This window comes from Geotrypetes seraphini, chromosome 9 (assembly GCF_902459505.1).
Source record: "Geotrypetes seraphini chromosome 9, aGeoSer1.1, whole genome shotgun sequence".
NCBI classification, from domain to species: domain Eukaryota; kingdom Metazoa; phylum Chordata; class Amphibia; order Gymnophiona; family Dermophiidae; genus Geotrypetes; species Geotrypetes seraphini.
The window spans coordinates 20,059,006-20,083,460 of NC_047092.1; the positions used below are offsets into that span (position 1 = coordinate 20,059,006).

Genomic DNA, 24,455 nt, shown 5'->3' on the forward strand with positions numbered 1-24,455 from the left:
ACGCGTTAAGGCCCTAGCGCAGCTTTGTAAAAGGAGCCGTTATTTTTGGGAACTTGATTTACTGAAATTTAACGGAGTTTTTCTTAGACCAAGGATGTGTTTTCTATGACAACTTTGCACTTGTCATAGCAGTTTCCTGAGTTTGTCCTCAGGAAACACTGAAGTCTTTTCTCCGTAATTATCTTGGTACCCGCTTTACTAAGTCTCTGGTAGTGGGATTCACTTTATGAATAGCTTTTGGTGGCTATACTATCTTTTTTTTATATTCTGCTTGTATACAGTTATTTTTTATAACATGATAATGCTCCAAAACAATGAACATCACTCTTAAGTGTTCCAGCTAATTCCCCCTCCCCCACTCTTATGAAGCCAAGTTAAGCTTTTTTATCACTGGTTGTGGCGGTAAAAACTCCGACGCTCATTTGAATTTCTTTGAGCGTTGGCGCTAGTACCGCTGCAGCGGGCGATTAAAAAAGCCTAACGCGCTTCATAAAAGGGGACCTTTATTACCACACGGAGTAACTGTAGTTTTAAACTTCAGTTTCCAACAGTTTTTAGACTCATTAGGAAGAGTCAGATGGTACGATATTTTTCATATTAGGCTGTTCAGATGTGGAACAGTCTTCCATTAGAAATAAGATCTGTACATTATTTTTCGTAAAGTTTTAAAGACTTACCCCCTCTTCTACGAAACCGTGCTAGCGGTTTTTAGCGCAGAGAACTACGCTGAATGGCCTGCACTACTCCCGACGCTCATTGAGCTCCTATGAGCGTCAGGAGAAGAGCGGGCCATTCAGCGCAGCTCCCCGCGCTAGAAACTGCTAGCGCAGATTCGTAGAAGAGGGGGGTTACTTTTTTGGAAAAATGTTACTCTCTTCTCCTCTCCCCTCCCATCCGTGGGTACCATCTCTCCTCTCCTCAGGCACCATCTCTTCCTAGTTCTCTCCCTAAATTAGATGTAGTGGGGTAAATTGGAGTTAAAACCAGTGCTGGTGTTAGACATTTAGAGGCCCAGAATAAAAACTGGGGAGGGGTACCTAAAACCCAATCAGGCTAGATCTCCTTTAGCTTGAGGCAGGCTTGGGATCACCCTCTTTCACAGGGACCCCGCTACTATTTATCACTTCTATATCGCTAAAAGGCATGTTTATTTTGACATTTAAGATGGTACCTGCTCAGAAGAGCTTACAATCTAACTTGGAGAGACCTTGGTTGTCATCCTACTCCCTTTCCAAAGGGACCTCTTAGTCTTCATCTCTGGCAGAACCTGGTTTATCCCTTAATCGATCTCTGTTTTCCAGACTCTCTGTCCCTTCCTTACACAATGGCAGAAGAGAGGTACATGGACCAGTTAGAGCAGTCTGTGGACCACAAAGCTCCCACGCCACTGAAGATCCAGCCCCCCTCCAATATCCACAACTACCAAGAGCATCAAAGTGAGCCTGCATCATTCCCAGGGACGGGAAGGTCTCTGTTTCCCAAGGCCACACAGGAGGAACGGCTGCACAGGCTGGAGGAGCAGTTGGAGAGCCTGAGCAATATGTTGGACATGGTCAAAACACAGGTAGGAGGAGCCTATGGAAATCTGGTAGACCTTCCAGTCCATAAGAAGTCCACATTCAAAGGTTTTTCCGGATAACTTTCCCTCTTTCTCTCCCATTAACAAATGACTACCGAAATGTGTGGGCACTGTGCAGGGAGAGGATGTCCTGGGACACAGTTTAACTTTAGCCAGTCAACACCGATGGTCAACAGACTCAGAGTACCTGTGTAACTCTTGGTCAGCTAAATAGCAAGCCTAAAATTAACCAGACAACATTGTCCAGATCTGGGTTAAATAAATAAAGATTCAAATAAAGTTAAGCTTTTGCGTATTTGGCCTTTCCCTTCCCCGTTCAGCTCAGAATCAGCCTCTCGCTTTACTTCTGTCTGGGCGCTCACACTGACCCTCCATCTTGTCCGTGCTCGGTCCTTCCGATCATTAATCCCAAGTGATGGTGCAAAATCCAGCCACTTAGTGATCCGTGGCCCAGTGATTTGTCCTCTTCATCTGAGACTGATGGTATATCAGCCATGATTCTCTCTTCAGTAAGCCATAGGAAAAGAAAAAGAGGATCGATAAGATCCCTTTGACCCATCGTCTTCCCAGTTCCACGGAGCAATACACCATTGTGCCAAGCAGTGGTTGCTCGTAACAAGACTGAACACAGAGGCCCAATAAAACAGTGCTCACAAGTATGACCACACGAAGAATAGTGAAGTAAAATAGAAGATTTATTATTGAAATAGAGACTAGGCATGACTAGATTCCACCTAATACAGTCTGAGGGTAAAATTTAGCAAAACTGGGGACTTATTAAAAAAAAAAAAAAATCAACTATACTTCTCCCTCCGTATTCGCTGTGATAGGGGATTAACAGAACCACAAATACAGAAAAACCGCAAATAACTTTTTCATATGTTCTTCACTGTTTTCTATTAAAAACCATCGTGAATATGGTGAAACTGCGAATAATATCGCTAGGATATTGACTTAATAGAGCAGGTCAGTAGAGTATAGGGGGCCAGTAGAATTATAAGGGTGGGTCAATGGTGTGGGCAGACTTGATGGGCTGTAGCCCTTATCTGCCGTCATCTTTCTATGTTTCTATGTTTCTAACATGGTGGGAGACCTGGCCTGTTCCTAAAGGAGAGGCAAAACACGGTGAAGAAAGTGCCGGGAATTGGCAATTTTCTCTGTAAACGCTTGGAATCAGTGATTTCTCTATGCAAGCTGAAGTAATTTGGGGGGTGGAGCCAGCAAGCGAAAAACCGCAAATAATCGAAACCGCGAATATGGAGGGAGAAGTGTACTTCATTCCATTGATTTTGTGCGGTCGTACTTGTTATCCAATTTTCCTTTTTTTTTTTTTTTTTTTTTGTAATTCTTTATTCATTTTTAAAACTTTCATCAAGTGTACAAAAATCATAAAAAAACACAATTAATCAGAGCACTTGCATATCTTATCATTATAATCTAAACATACAAATGTAACCCTCTTCCCACCCTCCCTCAAAGCCCTTCATTCATAATAAGAAACCTATATTTGTATCCCTCCCCCCTCCCAATACTATATGTTGTATGACTAATAGAAAAATGGCATTTAATCATGACAAAAAGACGTTAATGGCTCCCAAATTTTAATAAAATTATTATAATTTCCATTTTGTATCGCTATTGATCTTTCCATTCTATATATGTGACATAATGAATTCCACCCAAAATTAAAATTCAGCCTACTATGATCTTTCCAATTATTAGTAATATCCAATTTTCCATTAAGTAATTCGTAGGACAGTACTTTATTCCTTCCAAGTTTCAAGTTTATTTAAGTCTTGATATACCACTTTTATAATCAAAACGGTTTCCAATTAATACAAAGTGTTAAAAAGTTTAAAATATATATATATATATAACATAAAGGGAAAGCATAAACAATTACAATACAGACGCATAAACAGACGCATTTACAATACAGACGCAACATGATACCCATGGGCAAATAGTGAAGCTACATTGCTTAAAATAAAAGAAAGGGGAAGAAAAAAACAAAAAGTAAAAAGGGAGTCTTTGATGTAAGGCCTGTTGGCTGAGTTTTTTTGAACAAAAAACTAAGTATAGATCTCAAAAGCATCTCTGAAAAGAAACGTTTTAAGATTAGATTTAAAATGATTGAGATTCTTTTCTTGTCTCAGGGTAAGAGGTAATCGGCCTCTTTTACAAAGCCGCGCGGCAACAGCCCCGAAGCCCTTTAAATCTCTCTGGGCTTCGGGGCCAGCGCAGCCGCTAGTGCGGCTTTGTAAAAGAGGCCGAAAGTATTCCACAATGTTGGAGCAGTTACAGAAAAGACTGTTTTACGTGTTGTATCATAAACCAATTGGCAGACTGAGGGGACCGCTGAAAGATGTGTTTGGGTGGAGCATAGCGTCCTATGTGGGTTGTGTGGGATTAACATCCTATCTGAAAAGGATGGAATGTGATTAGATTGAACTTTAAAAGTAAGAAGTAGTATTTTGACTGGTGGGAGATTAACAGAATAAAATAATTAGTGGTCCACAGGGCAGTGCTGTATTCTGCTTAGATGAGATTTACGGGATGTAGCTGGATCTTCCTGATAAATGATCCACAATCAAGTTTCAAGTTTATTGAGATTTTGATTTAAACGCAATATCAAATATTTTCAATGCGTATAACAAAAAATAAATTTGGGGAAATAAATAAAACCATTTGAACAATAAACATACAAACATATCCATAGATGTTTAAAAATACATAAGGAATAAAGGATAAACTACATTTGTTTAAAAAAAAAAAAAAAACATTTAGGGAAGAACAACATTAGGAAGGGTAAAACAAACAAACAAACATTGATTTTTTGTGAAACTTGGTCTAAAATACATATTTAAAAGAAAGCTTAATCTAAGAGTTAGTAGGAGGATCATAAAAAGAGAAAAAATTATCTAATCTAAGATTCATATGCATCTTTATAAAGGTAGCTTTTTAAATTACTTTTAAATTTCTCTAAAGAGGTTTCGGCGCGTAAAGAGGTTGGAAGTTTGTTCCAGATCTGAGGTCCCAAAATAGAAAAGGTTACAGTTCTTCTAGTGCCAATCACTTTCAATGATGGAATGGTCAGCAAATACTGATCTGCTGATCTAAGAGATCTAGCTGGAGAATAAGGTATTAAATATCGATATGAAAATTTTGGGGTATTAGTTTTCTGAATTTTGAATGTTAGCAGCGCAATTTTATATGTTATTCTAGTGGGATCGGTAGCCAATGCGCTTCTCGCAAAAGAGGGGTGACATGATCATATTTTTTTTGAATTGGTAATATTATTGCAGTGTTTTGTATAATTTGCAACCTTCGTATTTCTTTCTGTGTTATGCCTTGGTATAATGTATTGCAGTAATCCAACCTAGAGATTATCAAAGAGTGAATTAAAATATTTAGAGCTTTAGGTTCTAAAACTTTAGCTAAAGATCTGATAAGACGAAGTTTGTAAAAACAATTCTTGACTACGGAGCTAATCTGATCGTGGTAGGAGAGCTCGTGATCCAATAATATTCTCAATATGGTCGTCGTTACTCTTTGTAATGGAAAACTGTATCCCTAGAGTCGTGTGATCCGTTTGTGTACTCCTGTTCACAGGTCCATGTGACCGAGTGGCGTAGTCAAGGGTGGGTTCAGGTGAGCTGAGCCCATCCACTTCGAGATCAGGCCAGCCCAAAATTGTGGCTCCCTTGTTAAGGCTGGCGGGAATCTCCGAGCCCCACCAGCTAAAGCCGCTGTGCTCCGGATGTTATGAATGGTGCACCGACAACAAGTGAATATTGTAAGAGTAGTGGAGGGGGGGTTCCCCCCCCCATTAAAAAATAGGGTTACTTTGTAACTCCCAAAAAGACAAAATAGTATCCGCTGTATGGAGCGCACCATTGTCCTGCGCGCAGTTGACGGATCACTGTTAACGTTCCCACACTCGCTGCATCCACAGGATGGAAGAAAGCCAGGTTAGCAGTAGCCCATGGATGCTGATGGCTGCGCTGAGCGCGGAAGAGTTCTGGGCTACCAGAGCAGGCCTTCATTAGCTGGTGGGGCTTGGGGATCTCTGCGAGCTCAGGTATTATTGAATTGGGGGAGGGGGGAGGGGCAGCAAAGTGTGTGCCCACCCACTTTGGTCTCAGGCCCACCCACATTGGCTTTACTGGCTATGCCCCTGCTGTGACCCTTCTGTAATCTTTTCTCTCTCCCGGGAAATTCAGAGCTCTGGTGGATATTAACAGGAATCTGACTACCAGTTTTGGGCTCTCGGTAAAAGACGTCCCAGTTTGGGTGGGGAGAAAATCACTTCAGACGGGCAAAGCTAAAATGGTCAACTGTGCAGTTCGGTTTTGCTGCGAACAAAAGGCAGAGGGACTGAAAAGAAGGGAACCTTTAAAACGCAGCATTGTGATATCAGTATAATTAGAAACATATCTGAAACGCAATATTTACACTTGAAAAGGAAATGCAAGCAGATTCCAGGGCACAGCTGCTTCTTGCCTAACCAGAAACATAAATCATGCTTTGATTTTAAAATGAAATCCGTTTTTCTTCCTACAGTCCCAATAATGTTATAAGTACAGCAAAGCAATATGATTTGCTTCATGAGAGCACGCTAACCCCTTGGCTTAGTACTTGATTATAACCTTATTTATTTCATTTGCCAATGTGCCTTATGAACAAAGTTCAAGGCAACAATGCATGCGATTATAACAACCTCCCCCCCCCTCCACTTACTACTAGAGGTCTTTCCTTGTTTCTGATTTGCTCTTGTTTGGAATATTCCTATCATGGGTAATTCTGTTTGTCTGTGGATGTTTAGAACATGGATCTTCTGGTCCGTGTCAAGTACCTGGAGACGTGTGAGTGCAGGCGGCCTGTGTGCTCCTGGGAGGGGAAGGAGTACACGGACGACGACAGCTGGGTTAAAGATGGATGCACCCTCTGTGTGTGTGTCAAAGGTGAAATCAAGTGCTCGCTCCACCAGGATCGGCCTCGGTGCTTAGGTAAGCTGAGGTTTTGTTTAGATCTAATTTGCGAGCAGAGATCAACAATTACGTGTGTTTATTCGTGGGGATTTATTAACCATCTTTATGAAGAGATTCACCCAAGATTAGAGTTATGTCTTCCGTCTGAGGACACGTCCAGGGGTCCGGACGACTTTTCAAAACCCTATGACCTATGGACTTTGTCCGGGTTTTGAAAAGCTTGGGACACATCACTGTCGGGCAGGAGCGCATGCCACGTGATGACGTCACCCGCATCCGCGTGATGTCATCACATCGCACCCGCCTCACTGCTCCTTGTGACCCTGGGCAAGTCACTTAATCCCCCCCATTGTCCCAGGCCCATTAGAGTGTGACCCACCAGGACAGACAGGGAAAATGCTTGAGTACCTGAATAAATTCATGTACCGTATTTTCATGTAGATAACGCGCACCCGTGTAAAACGCGCACACGGGTATAGCGCGCGAAAAACACAAATTTATGTACAGAAATTTTTATATACCGCGCACACCCGTATACCGCGCATGCTGCCCGACTCTCCTTTCGCCCTCCCCGACTCTCCTCTGGAGACCCCGACTCTCTTTTCGCCCGCCCCGACTCTCCTTTCCCCCTTGAAGTCCTGTCCCTACCCTGAAAGCCTGATGCCCCCCCCGACGTCCGATTCACCCCCCCCACAGGACCGCTCGCACCCCCACTCCGAAGGACCGCTCGCACGCACCCGCACCCCCACCCTGAAGGACCGCTCGCACCCCCACCCCGAAGGAGCGCTCGCACTCCCACCCCGAAGGACCGCTCGCACCCCCACCTGAAGGACCGCTCGCACCCCCACAGCCCCCCCCCCCCCCCCCATGGAGAAGCTGCCTACCTTGTTTCCGGATGCCAGCGAGCCCAGCTATTTCCTCTGCCGGCGGTCCCGCCCCTTCTCTGAGCCCTGCTGTGCTGCTTCCTCTTCCGGCGGTCCCGCCCTTTCTCTGACATCAGAGAAAGGGCGGGACCGCCTGAAGAGGAAGCAGCGCAGCACAGGGCTCTGAGAAGGGGCAGGACTGCCGACAGAGGAAGCAGCTGGGCTGGCAACCGGAAACAAGGTAGACAGCTTCTCCATGGGGGGGGGAGGCTGTGGGGGTGCGAGCGGTCCTTCGGGTGGGGGTGCGAGCGGTCCTTCGGGGTGGGAGTGTGAGCGCTCCTTCCGGGTGATGAATCGGGCGTCGGGGGGGGGGGGGGGAACTATGTAAAAAAAATTTTGTACAACGCGCTCACGCGTATAACACGCAAGGGTATGTGCGGTTTGTAAAAACCACGTATAACGCGCGCGTTATATGCGAGAAAATACGGTAAACTATTCTGAGCGCTCCTGGGAGAATGGTATAGAAAAATTGAATAAATAAATAAATAGAGGTCTTTAAGTTTGGGAGGATGAGAGAAGGATCCGTGCCATCGGAGTGCTGCAGTTGTGCTGACTTGATTATGGATCCCTCTGTCTCCCTCTCTCTCATCCATGATCTTTGTTGGCCGGTTTTCTTAATCCAGGATGTCCTGATGGGCACCAAGAAGGAGAGACCTGGAGGCCAGAGCCCTGTACCAGCTGTAGCTGCTTGGTAAGTGCTGTTCTGATACAGGATTCTCCTTACGATGGCTCTCTTTCTGCATGTCTCATGTTCTCTTTCACACCATCTTCCCGTTTTTCTTCTTTGTACATTCTTAGCTTTTACTAAACCAAAGCTTAACTTTGTCTACCGAGTCCTCATTCTGAGAAGGCTCGACTCGGTTTACAGCAATTAAATAAACAGGGAATGATTTACAAATGATAAATAGAAGGTAATAGCAAAATTGTAAAAGAATGAATTCTCAAAAATGTTTGGCAAATAGAGTCATTTTTAAAGATTTACGGAAAAATTGAAACGAACTGGAACGCCTTAAAAACAAAAAGGGGAGATCATTCCAGAGTTGAGAGAGTTTAAAGACCAAAGACTGACTGAAGATCTTGACTCCTCTAATCCTTTAAATTGTTGGATACCTTTTGCAAAGGAGAATCAATAAACGTTCCAAAAGAAAGGAATAAGAGGCAATATACCACACTGTTTAGAGACATCTGCTCAGATATATACAAGGAGAAATTTTTACTATTAAATGTAGTGTCTGGTGAATAAATTGTCACAACGAATAGCTGAAAATCCCGCAGACCCCAAAATTAAACAATACACCACAAATTTTAGCTGCATGAAGTGTGCTTCTAGAAATAGTCATTTCAAAGGAACGACCATGAAGAAAAGCAACTTTTGTGGTCCACTTAAATCTTTATCATAGCACATAAATGTTGTGTACCACATTGCACAACCACCACTTGTGAATAAAAATGAATTGTCAACTTATCTGATTCAAACTAGTGCTGTTTAAAACTCGGCTCCCGACACGTGGCCATGTTTCACAGTTGCTGCGTCAGGGAGCTCTAGGACAAACTTCAAAGCAGGTGCATAGTACCATATACATTCATGAACAAATTCTGGCTCCCTGATGCAGCAACTGTGAAACACGGCCACGTGTCGGGGGCCGAGTTTTAAACAGCACAAGTTTGAATCAGATAAGTTGACAATTCATATTTATTCATAAGTGGTGGTTTTGCAATGTGCTCCTGATGCCCCCCCCCCTCTCCACCTTCTCAGCGCCGCAGAAGTCTTTCCCAAAATTATCTTTGAATTTTCTGACTCCTCTTTCTCTCCCATTAACAAACTCTTTTTAGTACTGTTAAAATCCAATGCCAACTTACCACCCCTGGTAGAACCAGACTCTCCTGCTGGTCTTTTCCACCCTTCTCCGTGGCAATCGGGCCCAGATGCTGCCATCGGCACCATGTTCCTCTCCACAGCGCTTCATTCCCTCCCCTTTTTGAAGTCCTGGAGAGGTTTCCTCTCTTATTTTATGACGTAAAATCAAGAGAGTCAAATTCACGCCGTTCCACTCTCTCCGTCAAACTTTTGTTCATAAGGTTTAAAAAAAAAAAAAAAGCAAGCCAACATGTTTTTACAAACCCACTCAACTGTTCATGTCCATAGGTCACTTAGCAACAGAATGAATCCTTAAAACAAGGGTATTTCTAAGTCAATGTCCATCCCTTTTCTCTTAGAATGGTAATGTGCAATGTGATGGCCTAGTTTGCCCAGATCTGAACTGCTTGGATCAATACACCCCCCTTGGAGATTGCTGTCCCATTTGCAGACCAGGTAACATTTATAGATATACACAGCTGAAGATGGCTGTTCCATGACTGGGTGACATTTATAAATGCATATGATGATGGTTGCTCTTCTAGAGTCTAGGAAATATTCACACATGCACAGGCAGTGCACATGTAGGGCACAATTTTTTTAAGTTGTTTCCATTATATGAACATAAAGGTAAACTCGAAGATGATACATTTTATACCGCCTGGGTGTAGGTATATGCTGGGTGCGCTTTGGGCGATTTACATGGGTGTTTTATCAAAGGCATGACTCGATACGCGGACATTTGCACCTGCTTCTGAACCAGCACAAATACCCACAGCTTCATTCTAAGTGCAATTTCTGCTACTTTTGCACTAGACCCATAGGGGGCGATATTCAAAGGGATTTAGGCAGGCAAGAGAGTCCTTCCAAGTTAAACCACCTGCACTGGGCTTTACAGGGATATTTAGTGACACGTGGATAGTGCCACTGCCATTGAATATCCCCCTCTAATCACAGGCTCTGTTATGGGCAGCCATTGGGTGGAGTCAGAGTGGAGTTGGTACTTATGCGGTTAAGGGCCTGATTCTATGAAGGGCACCTAGTCAAGTACCGCATGGAACTTAATTTATTTTAATTGGCGTGATAATTGATAACACCATTAAAATCCAATTAATAACAAATTTAAAAATGATTAATTTAAGAAATCGGTGTAGCACTTGCCAATGCCTACGGTGAGGTGCCGTCCCAAAAAGTGGGCATGGTTAGGGGTGGAGTTTGAGCATAGAATGATTTAGGCATCAGTAAATTAGGCCAGGAAAATCCTGGCCTAATATACCAGGGCCTAGGTTGTAGATGCCTACCGGTTCCTAATTCGATTCAAAAAAACAATGGGGAGAAATGATGTTCCTGAGATGGACTTTATTAACATTAGAATAAAATTAAAACTTGGCAAACCACTTAAAAACCTCTAGGACGCAGTCCGCTGAAAAGCTTTGGACCTTGGACCCAACACGGTCCGTGTTTCGACAGAATGTCTTCTTCAGGGGTCCCTGTGAAGTCCTATGGGAAAGATACGTGGATAAAAATGCCAGTCGGAAATAAAATGTTCCGTAGAAGTTGAGTGAAAAAGGTAGGCATGATTCAACATACAGTGCCTAAATTTGAATGACGTGCGGTAGGCGCTGTTTAAAGATTCAGGCCCTAAGTCCCTGACTCTATAAAGTCCACCTATAGTTAGGCGCCAATGTCGGCACCGATTCTATAAAACTTAGGTGCGTATTATAGAATCACGCATCCTTAGGTGGTGCTCAGGATCCTAACACTTAAGTGTCCTCAATTTATGCCAAAGCTTTTGTAAACGCCACTCAACTAAACTAACTAAACTAAAACTTAGCTGTATATCCCGGGTCATCAACCAGAGGAAGCTCGACTCGGTTAGCAATAATTAAAAAAAGATATTCTAAAAGGAAACAACAAGAATTACAAGAGGATTAATTTTCGAAGTGTTTAGCGCATAAAAAAGTTTTTAAAGATTTACGGAGGAATAGGAAAGGGCTAGGGCTTCTCAAAGTCAAAGGGAGTTCGTTCCATAATTGGGAAAATTTGAAAGCCAAAGAAAGGCTGAAGTTCTTGACTCCTTGAATTCCTTTTCCTGATGAAAGAGAGAGTTTGAATTGTTGAGCGCCTCTAGCATAGGAAAATCTATAAATGTTCCATAGCAGAGGGACAAGAGGAGTGAAAATGCCATGTAAGATTTTGAAGGTAATGCATGCACATTTAAACTGAATCCTGAGATAAACCGGGAGCCAATGAAGGCTCAACAGCAAAGGAGTCACATGGTCAAATTTGCAAAGAGGCCCCTAACTTGAAAACACGCCCATGACCTGCCCTCTAACCACGCCCACTTTCAGTGTAGATGCTATGGGCTAGACACCAATTTTTGTAGAATCGAGGTTTTCGAGTTAGAGGTCTAACTTTCAATTAAGTTCAATTTAAGCCAACTGTGAGGTGTTGAATGCCAATATTGGCCTAACTTTAGGCGGGCTTTATATAATCAGGGCTTTATATAATGGTAATCTGACTGCATAAAACACAATCCTAGTTTTTGTTCAGTTTCATCTGTCTGCTTAAGGGCTGAATATTGGCCTTAACTGTATAAGGACTGGCTTTTCTGGCTAGTCAGTATTCAGACAGGGCCCGGTATTGAATATCCAGAAATAAAGCCGCATGTTTTTATTAAACAGCATGCAAAAAAAGTCTCTTCCTTCCCTCTCACTCTGATTTGTTTTAAAATTGCCCTTCCCGTGTTATCTGTTTTTTCAGGCTGTGAGTACGAAGGACAACAGTATCAAAATGGTGATTACTTCCTGGCTAGGTCCAACCCCTGCCTAAACTGTTCCTGCCTAGTAAGTCACGCCATCTTTTTCTTATTCACTTTATTTATTACATATCACAAAAACAAATAGGACAGAATATGAGAAAATAAAAACAACTAAAAAACCCATAATAGAGCAAAGTTTAAATGATGGAGTGCCCTTGATGCATCGGCCCTGGCTGCTGGGCAGGGTGCGACTAGTGGGTGAGGTGCCTTCAATTGGAACTTCTCTGAGGGTTTGGAATCAGACCAGAGGGGGCTTATTGCAGGGCAGGCGCCATTCCTGGTATACCCCGTTGAGACATAATCCAGATTTTTTACCGGGCATGGATGGGGGAGTGTTTGCTGCTTGGGAAGCTAATGGCTTGGTATGTGTGGGACAACTGTGGGATCCGATTTTGGGCCGTATTCGACCCTTTGCAGAGCTCCGGGGTAGGTTTGGCTGGAGGATCCGGGATCTGTTTCCTTACCTCCAAGTTATTCACTATATTCGGACTTCGGGTCTCCTGGGGGATTTGAGGGGGGGTAAGACCCCCTTTGAGTTATTGTTGGGTCCAGCGCTCCGGAAGGGAATTCTGGCTGTTATCTATAGGTGTCTTAATCGCAGGGAGGCCCCACATCCCTACATGAGGGCTTGGGAAGGTGATTGGGGAGTTCCTATTTCGTGGGACACTTGGGGGAATATTTGGACAGAAGTTTCCTCGGCGGGTATATCTGCTCTGCTGATTGAGAATGGTTATAAGGTCCTCTTTCGTTGGTACTATACTCCTCAGGCTGTGGCACGTTGGCAGGGGGGTGCGAGTGTAATATGTTGGCGGGGCTGTGGGGAGGTGGGCACCTACCTTCATATGTGGTGGCAGTGTGGGCGGGTACGTGGGTTTTGGAAGGAGGTTTTTTCTAGGGTATCCCAGATCCTTGATATCCAGATCCCGGAGAGTTGGCGACATGCCCTATTGTATTGGCATCAATTAGATCTTGCCTGGGGAGATTCTATGTTTTGTAAGCTGGCATTCACTGCTGCCAGGTTGGCTTTAGCCTCCTTGTGGAATCAAGCACTCTCTCCCACCTGGGCTATGGTGGAGCAGCGCTTGCTTTCATGGCAACTTCTTTACCACTTAACGGCTCTGCGACATGGCAAACAACATGGCTATGCTCGCATTTGGCGTAGATTTCGGGCTTCTGTGGAGGTTGGAGGTTGAGCTACATTTGGGGCAGAACTGGGAGGGCGGGGATGGGGGGGGTTTTCATATTCATATTCCTCTCCTGTTTTCTGCAGTGTATGGGCTTTGATGGTTCTCAACCTTTTTAAGGGTTGTGGGTATTGTGTTTTGTCCCTGGGGGTAGGGGGGGGGGGTAGGGGCTATTGTGGTTTGCTGTTGCTTGCTCATAGGGATTGTACATGTTATTTGGTTGGCAGCACTTTGAGTGTTTTCCAGAATGTTGCACATTGTGCCTTGTTTTATTTATTGCTGCTGCATCTACTATGTATATTTTATGTTGTGTATATATCTCAATAAAAGCTTTATTTGAAAAAAAACAAACAAACCCATAATAATCTATCAAGTCGGAGCCGGCTCAGCCTATGGGCCAGGTGAGGCCCTGGCCCAGGGTGTCAGTGATAAAATGCACCAAAATTCCAGTCTAGCATTTCTCCCTCTCTCTTCCCTCCTCTATGCGGATGGGGAGGGAGAGATGTTGGATTGAGAATTTGAGATTCAGGATTTTGGCACTCTTTTTACAGGGTTACCATATTTTCTTCGATAACATCCCACATGCATGGCCTTGCCCCGTTCCGCCCACAGCCTTGTCCCATTCTGACCTAAGCTCCGCCCCCGAAAACCACATTTTTAAAATTTCTGATCTCTGGGCTGTGTCCGGGGGCCTCTGAGCATGTGCGGACGCATGTGATGTCATCCACACATGCTCAGAGGTCCTCTAGACACACCCAGAGCTTTCCAAAACCTGGACAACTGCTGGATTTTGGAAAGTCCGTCCAGGCATCCGGACAGTCCTCTAAAAAGAGGACATATCCAGGTTTTCTAGGACGTCTGGTAACCTTACCTTTATAACCAGCATTGGGGTGGGGGGGGAGACTTGAGATAGGGGAGAGCTGCTGGATCATAGGTGGGAGGAGCCTACATATAGAGGGGGAGCTACTGGATCATGGGTTGGGAAGTGCCAATGCAAACGTTGGCTCAGGGTGAAAAGTCCCTTCAGCCGGCTCTGCATCAAGTCCACATCATGGAGAGAGTTCTGGAATAAAACCTAAATATCTCATTAAACATAGGCATACCTATGAACGCCAAGCTTAAATAATAATAATAATAATAATAATTTTATTTATATGCCACCATACCAGGGAGGCTCTAAGCGGCTCATAGCACATAAAACAATACATACAATTCCATAAAAAAGTATCCTGGAAAAATACACCAAGGAGTCAAAACAAACATTTCAATAACGCATCAGAATAAAAAGCAGACCATGTAGATAAAAATGCAAAGAGATAAAATAAGCATAAATACCTGATGGAACCCATTTGCAAACTATAATCCAACCGAGTGACATAGTAAGGTTGAGCGGCGCACAGGGTGGCATCGCTCCCCCCTCCCCCGCCACCCCGTGCCACGCGCGCCTTCCCTTTCCCCGTACCTTTTTAACTTCTCGGGGGTGAGCAGCATGCCCACGTCGGTGTTGACTTGCCCTTTGACGTCACTTTCTAGGCGCAGGTCTCGGAATTGATGTCAGAGAGAGAGCGCCGATGCCGACGCGGGCAGCAACCTCCCACTGGGGAAGTAAAAACAAAAAATATGGGTAAAGCATGGGGCAAGGAGAGGAGGAGGGGTGCTGTGCCCTTAGCAAGACCGCCCCTCCCCCGCCCCTCCATTACTACGCCACTGATCCAACCCACTTTCACGTTAAGTAGATGATGAAGCAGATTTACCTACAAGATAGGATTCTAATTACTACTACCACTTCTATTTATCACTTCTATAAGGATCCCCCAAAGTCATATGAATCAGTCCCCTCTAAGCGAGCGGTTTGGAGCTTCCTTTCCATCGCTGCTTTCCTCCTCTTAGCCTGAAGAGGGAGCTCTGCTACGTGATCTCCCACTTTCTCTTCGATTTGTGCCTTTGATTTTGTGGTTTAATCTGGGTGGGGGACCTTGGGCATACCCTTCTTTTTTTCTCTATCTTTATTACATATGGCTATTAAGCTGTTCATATTTCCCATCAGGGCCGCCATCAGGGCAGTACTACCAGTCCTGCATTCAGGGGCCCGGAGCTGACAGGGAGCCCGGGCTCCCCCAGGGTCCTAGGCAGTGTTCTAAGGCAGGGGCGCCAGTAGCTCGCCAAAGCAAAGTGAGTCGATCACCCAGGACTCACTTTGTCTTGGCGATCTAATCTATCGGGCCGATCAGTCTTCCTCTCCCCGACGTCAATTCTGCAGTCGGAGAGGAAGTTCGGGCCAGCCAATCGCTGCCTGGCTGGGCGTAACTTCCTCTCAAGACTGATCGGCCCGAAGCAGGGAGAGCATGCGTCAGCGTCGGCTTTGGGGCCTGTTATCCATTGGTGGGTCCTGTTCCCCGATGGCAGCGGCAGTGTTAGTGGCTTGGGGAACGGCAGGGAGAAAGAAAGAAAGAAAGGGGGCAGGCAGGGAAACAGAAGGAAAGAAGAGAAACAGAAAAAAAGAAAGGGGGCATGAAGAGAGAAAGAAAGAAAGGTCAGGGAGAGAGTAAGAAAAAGTTGGGAGAGGGAATGAGGTATGGAGGAGAGGAAGCATACAGGCTGAAAGAAAGATTGGATGCACAGTCAAAAGAAGAAAGTGCAACCAGAGACTCATGAAATCACCATACAAGGTAGGAAAAATGATTTTATTTTAAATTTAGCAAAGTGGAGGTAGTATTACCACAGTTTTCAAAGGAATTTGCCCAAATAACTTAATAGTTAACTGGGTAAATTCCCAGAGATGAAAACTTCCCTTCACTTACTATGCACAGTTCTGAATTTATATCTGCTGTCTATATTTTATAATATGGTCCCCTTTTACTAAACCGCAATAGTGGTTTTTAGCGCAGGGAGCCTATGAGCGTCAAGAGCAGCGCTGGGCATTCAGCGCAGCTTCCTGCGCTAAAAACTGATATTGTGGTTTAATAAAAAGGATGGAGGGTATATTTGTCTAGTTTTGTATGGTTGTTACTGAGGTGACAATGCATAGAGTCATCTGCCTTGACCTCTTTGAAAAAAACCCAGAATAGGAATGATAATTAACATTTCTTTAGCACTCTCCAGACCAGTAGAGGTTAACTTTACGAATGGGTATATATCTAATCATGACCAGCAGGTGGAGACTGAAAACAAAACTTTGGGACAGTATATCCTAGCCCCTCCTCTCTATTTCCCTCAGTCTTCTTTCAGTCTCCAGCAGGTGTTGAGTGATCTGTACCCATCTCCCTTGGTAGGGCTGTTGGAATTTGTTTAGGGGGTTTATTGTCCCTGTTTTTAGCCGGACGGAGCTTGGGCGGACTCTGTTTGGGGGTTCGTCCGACCTCGGGGGTGTTAAACCCGGCGGGTCACGAGCGGGGTCCCTCCCCCCACTTCCTCCACCTCCCCACATTTTTTTAGAGGAGCCTCAGCAGTAAGCCTTGCCCCCTAAGTCAAGCAAGGCATATTGCTTCGAGAGCCTGTGGAGTCTGTTCTGTAAAAAAAAAAAAAAAAAAAAATCCTGAGGTAGTGCTGGTCTGAAGGGTTGTTTCCCTTTAAGAAAACTGTATTTTACTGTATTTTTTCATGTAACCAGCACTTTTTTATAGCTAGGTCGCGTATGGAGCAATTGTGCCCTTCTCCGGGGGAGTAGGACACAATTTTAGTCCAGCCGCGAGGCACTCGCGGCCGGCCTGAACTCGGCGGTTTGGGTCGGTGAGGTGGTGGAGCTCCATCGGCAGCAGCTGCAGGCGCCCAGAGCTCCCCGCCGATGGTGCCTCGCGAGTCGGCTTGGAGCAGTGGGGAAGCCCGGTCTTCCACAACCGCCCACGGAGGGATTCCCCGAAGGATTCCCTCTCAGCTGATTTTTTGACAGCTGATGCCGGCTTGCCTGCTTTAGCGGCTGAGACTATTCAGGTTTCTCAGCCGCTTCAGGCTATGGAGGGAGCTTTTTTGGCGGGAAAACCGCCATCTTCTCTGTCTGGCCCCTCCATTTTGTCTTCCACCTCAGGTGACCTTCCCCCTGTTTTGACTATGCAGGGGCAAGGTTCTGCTGGGTCCCCTGCTGTGGCAGGGAGTCCCTTGGGACCCTCGGGGGGTTTTTCTCCTGAATTTTTCTTTTCTTTATGCAGAGCCTATTTTCAGACGGCTGGGGGTCCCGGTTGCGCCCAGGGGGTTTCGGGGGGTGGGTTTTCCTCCGCGCTCCCTGCGGCTTTGCCTCTTTCGTCTGGCGTGACGTCCCCTCCGCCGCCTCCCTTGTCCAAGCGTCCGCGGGTGTCGTGGGACGAGAATTTGTGGTCAGAGGAACGGGTCGGTCTGGAGGAGGACCTGGACCCTTCTGAGGAGTTCCAGGACTCTCTGGAGGGGACGGAAGCTGGCGGCGGGTTGTCGGATTTCCCGTTCTCCAGTGACGAGGCGTCCGTGGTGCGCCTTTTTCAGAAAGATGAGCTGCCTGACCTTATTCAGCAGGTTTCTTCGGTTTTGCGTTTTGAGGACGCGCCGCCGGAGACTCCGCGTGTGGGGGACCCCCTGTTACGGGGGATCCGTTCCGTTTCCCGCTCTTTTCCTATGCATCAGGATATTCGGGATATTATTCTGGAGCAGTGGAAAACGCCGGAGACGCCGTTTCGGCTGGCGCGCAGCATGGCTCGCCTGTATCCCATTCCGGAAGGGGATCGGGCTACGTTAGCTTCGCCAGTCGTGGATGCGGTGGTCTCGGCAATTTCCAAGCGGCATACCGTGCCTGTTGAGGGCGGTTCTGCCTTGCGGGACTCTGAGGAGCGCAAATTGGAGAGCATCCTTAAGCAAAATTTTCAGGTCTCTGCCTTTGGGGTCCAGGCGGCTATTTGTGGGGGACTGGTCGCTCGCGCCGTGTTTCGGTGGGCGGAGCGGGTCTTGGATCGAGAGTCTGACGACTGGTCTCTGGTGGATCAGGAGGTAGCGAAGATTGAGATGGCGGCCTCATTCCTCTCAGATGCTCTATATGACTTGGTGCGGATCTCGGCTAAGTCTATGGCTTTTGGCGTGGCCGCAAGGCGTGTGTTGTGGCTGCGCGCTTGGGCGGCGGATGCTGCGTCCAAAGCTAAGCTTACTAAATTTCCCTTTCGGGGGTCGTTTTTGTTTGGAGAGGACTTGGATAAGTTGATTCAGACTTTGTCGGACTCGAAAGTTCCCCGTCTGCCGGAGGACCGTGCCCGTCCGGCGTCTCGGGGGGGTGCGGCCCGGGGGCGTTTGCGGGATTTTCGCAAGTATCGCCCTGGGCGTGGGGCTGCTTCTTTCCAGTCTCCGGGATTTTCCCGGGGTCGGTTCTTCCAGCGCATGCAGCCCTTTCGGGGGGCCCGTCGGGGGGCAGGGAATCCCTCCGCCGGTTCCCCCGCTTCCCGTCCTGCACAATGACGCCTTGCCGGCGCCCCCTTTGGTTCCGGTGGGGGCCCGGCTGCGCGAATTTTTCCCCAAATGGGCCGAGATCACGTCCGATCAGTGGGTCCTGGAGGTGGTGCGGGACGGTTATGCCCTGGAGTTCGCCCGCTCTCTGCCGGATTTTTTCCTCGCTTCTCCATGTCAGACTCCGGGGAAGACGCAGGCTTTTCGCCAGACCCTTCAGCGCTTGCTAGATCTCAGGGCAGTTGTTCCGGTGCCCCCTCCGGAGTGGGGCACGGGCAGGTACTCCATTTACTTTGTGGTGCCCAAGAAGGAGGGGACCTTTCGGCCCATCCTCGATTTGAAAGGGGTCAACAGGGCTCTCAAGATTCCCTCTTTCCGTATGGAAACTCTGCGGTCGGTCATTCTGGCGGTTCAGCCGGGGGAGTTTCTCACTTCTCTCGATCTGACGGAGGCCTACTTGCATGTTCCCATTCGGGCCTCTCATCAGCGTTTCCTGCGCTTTGCGATCTTGGGTCGGCACTTTCAGTTCTGTGCGCTTCCCTTTGGGCTGGCCACGGCTCCTCGGACGTTCACCAAGGTGATGGTGGTCGTCGCGGCAGCCTTGCGGTCGGAGGGCATCCTGGTACACCCCTACCTGGACGACTGGTTAATTCGGGCAAAGTCGTTGCAGGAAAGCTCCCGGTTTACTGCTCGGGTGGTGGAGTTTCTCCGGTCGCTGGGCTGGGTGGTCAACCTTTCCAAGAGTCGGTTGGTCCCGGCTCAGCGTCTGGAGTACCTAGGGGTGCTGTTCGACACCTCTTTGGGGAGGGTCTTCCTCCCAGAGGGCCGGGTGAGCAAATTGCAATCTCAGATTCGCCTGCTTTTGGCGTCCCGGTGTCCTCGGGCGCGAGATTTCCTCCAGGTCTTGGGGTCGATGGCGGCGTCCCTGGACGTGGTGAGGTGGGCGCGGGCCCACATGCGTCCTCTCCAGTATGCTCTGCTCCGGAGGTGGTCTCCCCAGAGGCACGGGATGGATGTTCCGGTCCCCCTGCGAGGCTTGGCGCGCTGCAGTCTGCGTTGGTGGCTCCAGACCCCTCACCTAGTTCAGGGGGTGGGTCTGGATCTCCCGCAGTGGACGGTGCTCCTGACGGATGCGAGTCTCCTGGGTTGGGGGGCTCAGTGTTTGGGTCACTCAGCTCAGGGCACCTGGTCCGCGGAGGAGGCCGCCTGGTCGATCAACGTGTTGGAGACCAGAGCGGTCCGTCTGGCGCTTTTGGTTTTCCACTCCCTGTTGCTGGGCAAGTCGGTCAGAGTGCTGTCGGACAATGCCACGGCGGTGGCTTAGGTCAATCGTCAGGGGGGCACCAAGAGCACTCAGGTGGCGCAGGAGGCGGCTCTGCTCATGGTTTGGGCGGAATCCCATCTGCTGGACCTCTCGGCCTCTCATATAGCCGGAGTAGAAAATGTTCAGGCAGACTTCCTCAGTCGTCACTTTCTAGATCCAGGAGAGTGGTGTCTCGGCGCCGAGGCGTTTCAGTTGATAGTGCAGGCTTGGGGGCAGCCCCTGATGGACCTGATGGCCACGGGTGGCAACGCCAAAGTGCCCCGCTTCTTCAGTCGTCGCAGGGACGGTCTGGCCGAGGGTCTGGATGCTCTGGTCCAGCAGTGGCCAACGGAGGGGCTGTTGTATGTGTTCCCTCCTTGGCCGCTGGTGGGCAGAGTGCTTCTTCGCATTGTTCACCATCCGGGTTTGGTGGTGCTGGTGGCGCCGGATTGGCCTCGCCGTCCGTGGTATGCGGATCTGGTGAGGCACCTGGTAGCGGATCCTCTTCCTCTGCCTCTCTCGGACGACCTTCTGATGCAGGGTCCCATTCCCATGTTCGACCCGTCTCCCTTCTGTCTTACGGCGTGGCTCTTGAAAGGGGTCGCCTTAGCAAGAAGGGATATTCAGACAAGGTGATCTCTACACTGTTGGGGTCCCGGAGGCTTTCTACCTCTCGGGCTTATGTGCGGGTTTGACGTCTCTTTGAGGAATGGTGTCGGGCGCGGGGAGTGACCTCTTTTCGCGCTTATCTGCCTAACATTCTGGAGTTCTTGCAGGATGGCCTGGATAGAGGCCTGGCTTGGTCTTCTCTCCGGGTTCATATTGCGGCCCTGTCGGCCTTTCGAGGGTTGGTGTCAGGTCAGCGTTTATCGGCTCTTCCTGATGTGATTCGGTTTTTGCGGGCGGCCAAGTTGCTTAGGCCTCCCCTACGGCCCTCGGTTCCCTCTTGGGATCTTAATCTGGTTCTCTCTGTTTTGGTGCGTCCGCCTTTCGAGCCCTTGGACGACTGTTCTTTGAAGGACCTTACTTTGAAGGCGGTCTTTTTGGTGGCCATTACTTCTGCTAGGCGTGTTTCTGAGCTGCAGGCTTTCTCTTGTAGGGCTCCCTTCTTGGAGTTTTCTAGGGAGCGGGTCGTCTTGCGGCCTGTTCCTTCCTTTCTGCCGAAGGTTGTTTCTCCTTTTCATGTCAATCAATCGGTGGTTCTCCCGGTCTTGGGTGGTCGGGAGGGCTCTTCTGAGCAACGGCAGCTGCGCAAGTTGGATGTCGGTCGGGTCCTTCGCTCTTATGTGCAGCGGACCCAGGAATTCCGGAAGTCCGATCATCTCTTTGTCCTCCTGGCGGGTCCTCGTCGGGGAGCGGGCGCTTCTAAGGCTACTATTGCGCGCTGGATCAAGGAGACGATTGCTTCCGCTTATCTTCTGAAACAGCAGCCTGTTCCGGAGTTTCTCAAGGCTCATTCCACTCGGGGTCAGGCGGCTTCTTGGGCTGAGTCGTCGCTCGTGCCTCCAGTGGATATTTGTAAGGCTGCGGTTTGGTCCTCCTTGCATTCCTTTGTTCGTCATTATCGGGTTGATGTGCAGGCGCGTCGGGACGCGGTGTTCGGTGAGCGTGTACTGGTATCGGCCCTTCGGGGGTCCCGCCCGTGAGAGGGACTGCTTTGGTACGTCCCATTCGTAAAGTTAACCTCTACTGGTCTGGAGAGTGCTAAAGAAGGAGAAATTAGGTTCTTACCTGCTAATTTACTTTCTTTTAGCTTCTCCAGACCAGTAGAGGTCCCCACCCTGTCTGTTGTTGTTGTTGTTGGGGCTGTTGCGCGGGCAGTTTTTGGTTTTTGCTGCGGGTTCTAGTATTTTTCTAGGGCCGGGGAGAATTGAAGAACAGCGGCTGTGGCTCGGCTGGCTTAGCTGGCGAGCTGTGGGGACATTCTTCCTTCGGGAATTTCTCCTCTGCATTTTCCAACAGCATTTTGGGTATGTTATTTGTTACTCCTTTTGGAGTATTGTTTTTTCTCTCTGTTGTTTTCCAGTTCTTGGTTCTGCTTGGCTATTCGGCAGACTGAGGGAAATAGAGAGGAGGGGCTAGGATATACTGTCCCAAAGTTTTGTTTTCAGTCTCCACCTGCTGGTCATGATTAGATATATACCCATTCGTAAAGTTAACCTCTACTGGTCTGGAGAAGCTAAAAGAAAGTAAATTAGCAGGTAAGAACCTAATTTCTCCTTTCTCAGCGTATAGTGTGCTTTGTGTTTTTTAATTTTATTGTTGGTAGATCATTTTGACTTGGTCATTTTAAAGAAGCTTGCAAGCCCAAAAAGTTTGGGCACCCCTGAGCTAGAGCGTTGAAACTGTGTATTTCTATTTTATCCCCCCCTTTTACAAAACTGTGGAGCGTTTTTTAGTGCCAGCCGTGGTGGTAGCAGCTCTGATGCTCAGAATTCTATGAGCGTCAGGGCTGTTACCACAGTGGCTAAAATCCACCCTACAGTTTTGTAAAAGGGTGAGGGGTTAGTTTGTGATGACATATTCCATACTAGGTGAAGGTGTTTTCTGTGTTCTGTGTGTTTGAAAGACATGGTTTTCTGTTAGGATTGACGATGTAGGATTGATCTGTGCTGGTCTGGCTTGTTTAGTTTTACAATGGGTGTAAATATGTAAGATGCTGCCTTTTCCTAGGTACTCATGTGTGACGTGTGGTTTGTTACTAAAAATCATGTTTTTCTTACAGATGGGGGGGTGCCAAAAAATGATGGGCCCCGGGTGTTACATATGCTACGTACGTCACTGTATGTAAAGATACCAGAAAGCTGGCGTAGCAAAAACTTTAAGTAAATTGTTATTCTTCTAAGTTTTGAGTATTTAACCCTCCCACAATCTCACGGGCACTCGTTTCAAGTTTATTGAGATTTTGATTTAAACGCAATATCAAATTTTTCAATGCGTATAACAAAAATAAATTTGGGGAAATAAATAAAACCATTTGAACAATAAACATACAAACATATCTATAGATGATTAAAATTACATAAGGAGTACAAGGATAAACTACATTTGTTTAAAATGCGTCCTCCGCGCCTGCTCATAAATTTGTTGACTGGAAGGATCCAGCAATGTGGCCAGATGCCATTCAGGACAAAGACAGAGAAAGAATTGTGCAATTTGGATTAATGATGGAAGATGATTTAAAGCAAATGGCACAGTCTATGAGTAAAGATCTTGACGGACGTTCTTTTTATGAATATCTCCTCTATGCCAAATCACCCAATGGACGTGAGAAGATTTTAAGGGACTGGCTTAGGTGGAGCATTAGCAGAAAAGTATGTGTGTATTCGGCCCATGGAAGAAGGTGGGGGGGGGGTGTCCGGGAGGGGGGGAAAGGGGTGCGTGGGGGGCCCAATAGGATTGCTCAGTAAGGGGCCCAGAAATTTCTGATGGCGGCCCTGTTTCCCATGCTGCTGGTGCTTGTTTCGCATTATTCACAGCCGCTTCTGTTATGCATTTGTTATGAATCTGTTTATTATGTATCCTGTTTGTTCCTCTGGTTGACTCAAATAAAAAATGATTTACAAGGAAATTTGGAAAAAAAAAAAAAGGACTTGCCTGCAGCCAAGGCCTTGGGCTTCAGCTGCAGGAATGCTCTCCTCCTTATCTGTGTGGACTTAGCCAGTCAGGAAATGCCACATCGCCTTTTGTATGAACGTGTGGGAGCACACAGCGGCATGGGTAATCTCACTGCAGCAGATGTGCCTGAAAGAGAGGGAAGGTAAGAGGTTAGAGCGGTTCATAGACAACGGCGCGAAAGACAAAGGCGTGCCCGGACAATTGAGCGCAGTGTGGAGGTGCGCGCCGCTCAAAATTACTGTTTTTAGGGGCTCCAACGGGGGGTTTAGTTGGGGAACCCTCCCACTTTACTTAATAGACATCGCGCCGGCGTTATGGGGGGTTGTAACCCTCCACATTTTACTGTAAACTTAACTTTTTCCCTAAAAACAGGGAAAAAGTGAAGTTTTCAGTAAAATGTGGGAGGTTACAACCCCCCAAACCCCCCACAACGCCCCCACAACACGGCGCGATGTCTATTAAGTAAACCACGCCTCCCCGTCGGAGCCCTAAAAACAGTCATTTTGAGCGGCGTGCGCCTCCGCGCTGCGCTCAATTGTCTGGGCGGGCCTTTGTCCCGGCGCGCTTTTGACCTGACACCGGTTAGAGCTCCTGTGTGATGAAGTCAGTAAGGTTTTGAAGGTCGAGGAGATTTAAAGGGCTACCTACGGGTATACAGGCCTAACATGATGTTTTTCTTTGTCTCGTAGAACAATCTGGTGAGGTGCATCCCAGTTCAATGCCAGGAAGTCACCTGCTCCTCCCCAAGACCTGGCCAGTGCTGCCCTACCTGTCCAGGTAC

At 47.4% G+C, this 24,455-nt stretch overlaps 1 protein-coding gene across 5 annotated transcripts in view; it reads left to right on the forward strand.

Annotated features, from left to right (window-relative positions):
* KCP (kielin cysteine rich BMP regulator) overlaps positions 1-24,455 on the forward strand; it is a 193,396-nt gene that overhangs the window by 28,276 nt on the left and 140,665 nt on the right. For all 5 annotated transcript variants that reach the window (XM_033958835.1, XM_033958838.1, XM_033958836.1 and 2 more), the window contains exons 4-9: positions 1,302-1,564; positions 6,405-6,588; positions 8,117-8,184; positions 9,711-9,807; positions 12,115-12,197; positions 24,364-24,451. In XM_033958835.1, coding sequence (XP_033814726.1) covers positions 1,302-1,564; positions 6,405-6,588; positions 8,117-8,184; positions 9,711-9,807; positions 12,115-12,197; positions 24,364-24,451 — 783 coding nt within the window. The remainder of the gene's footprint in view (positions 1-1,301; positions 1,565-6,404; positions 6,589-8,116; positions 8,185-9,710; positions 9,808-12,114; positions 12,198-24,363; positions 24,452-24,455) is intronic.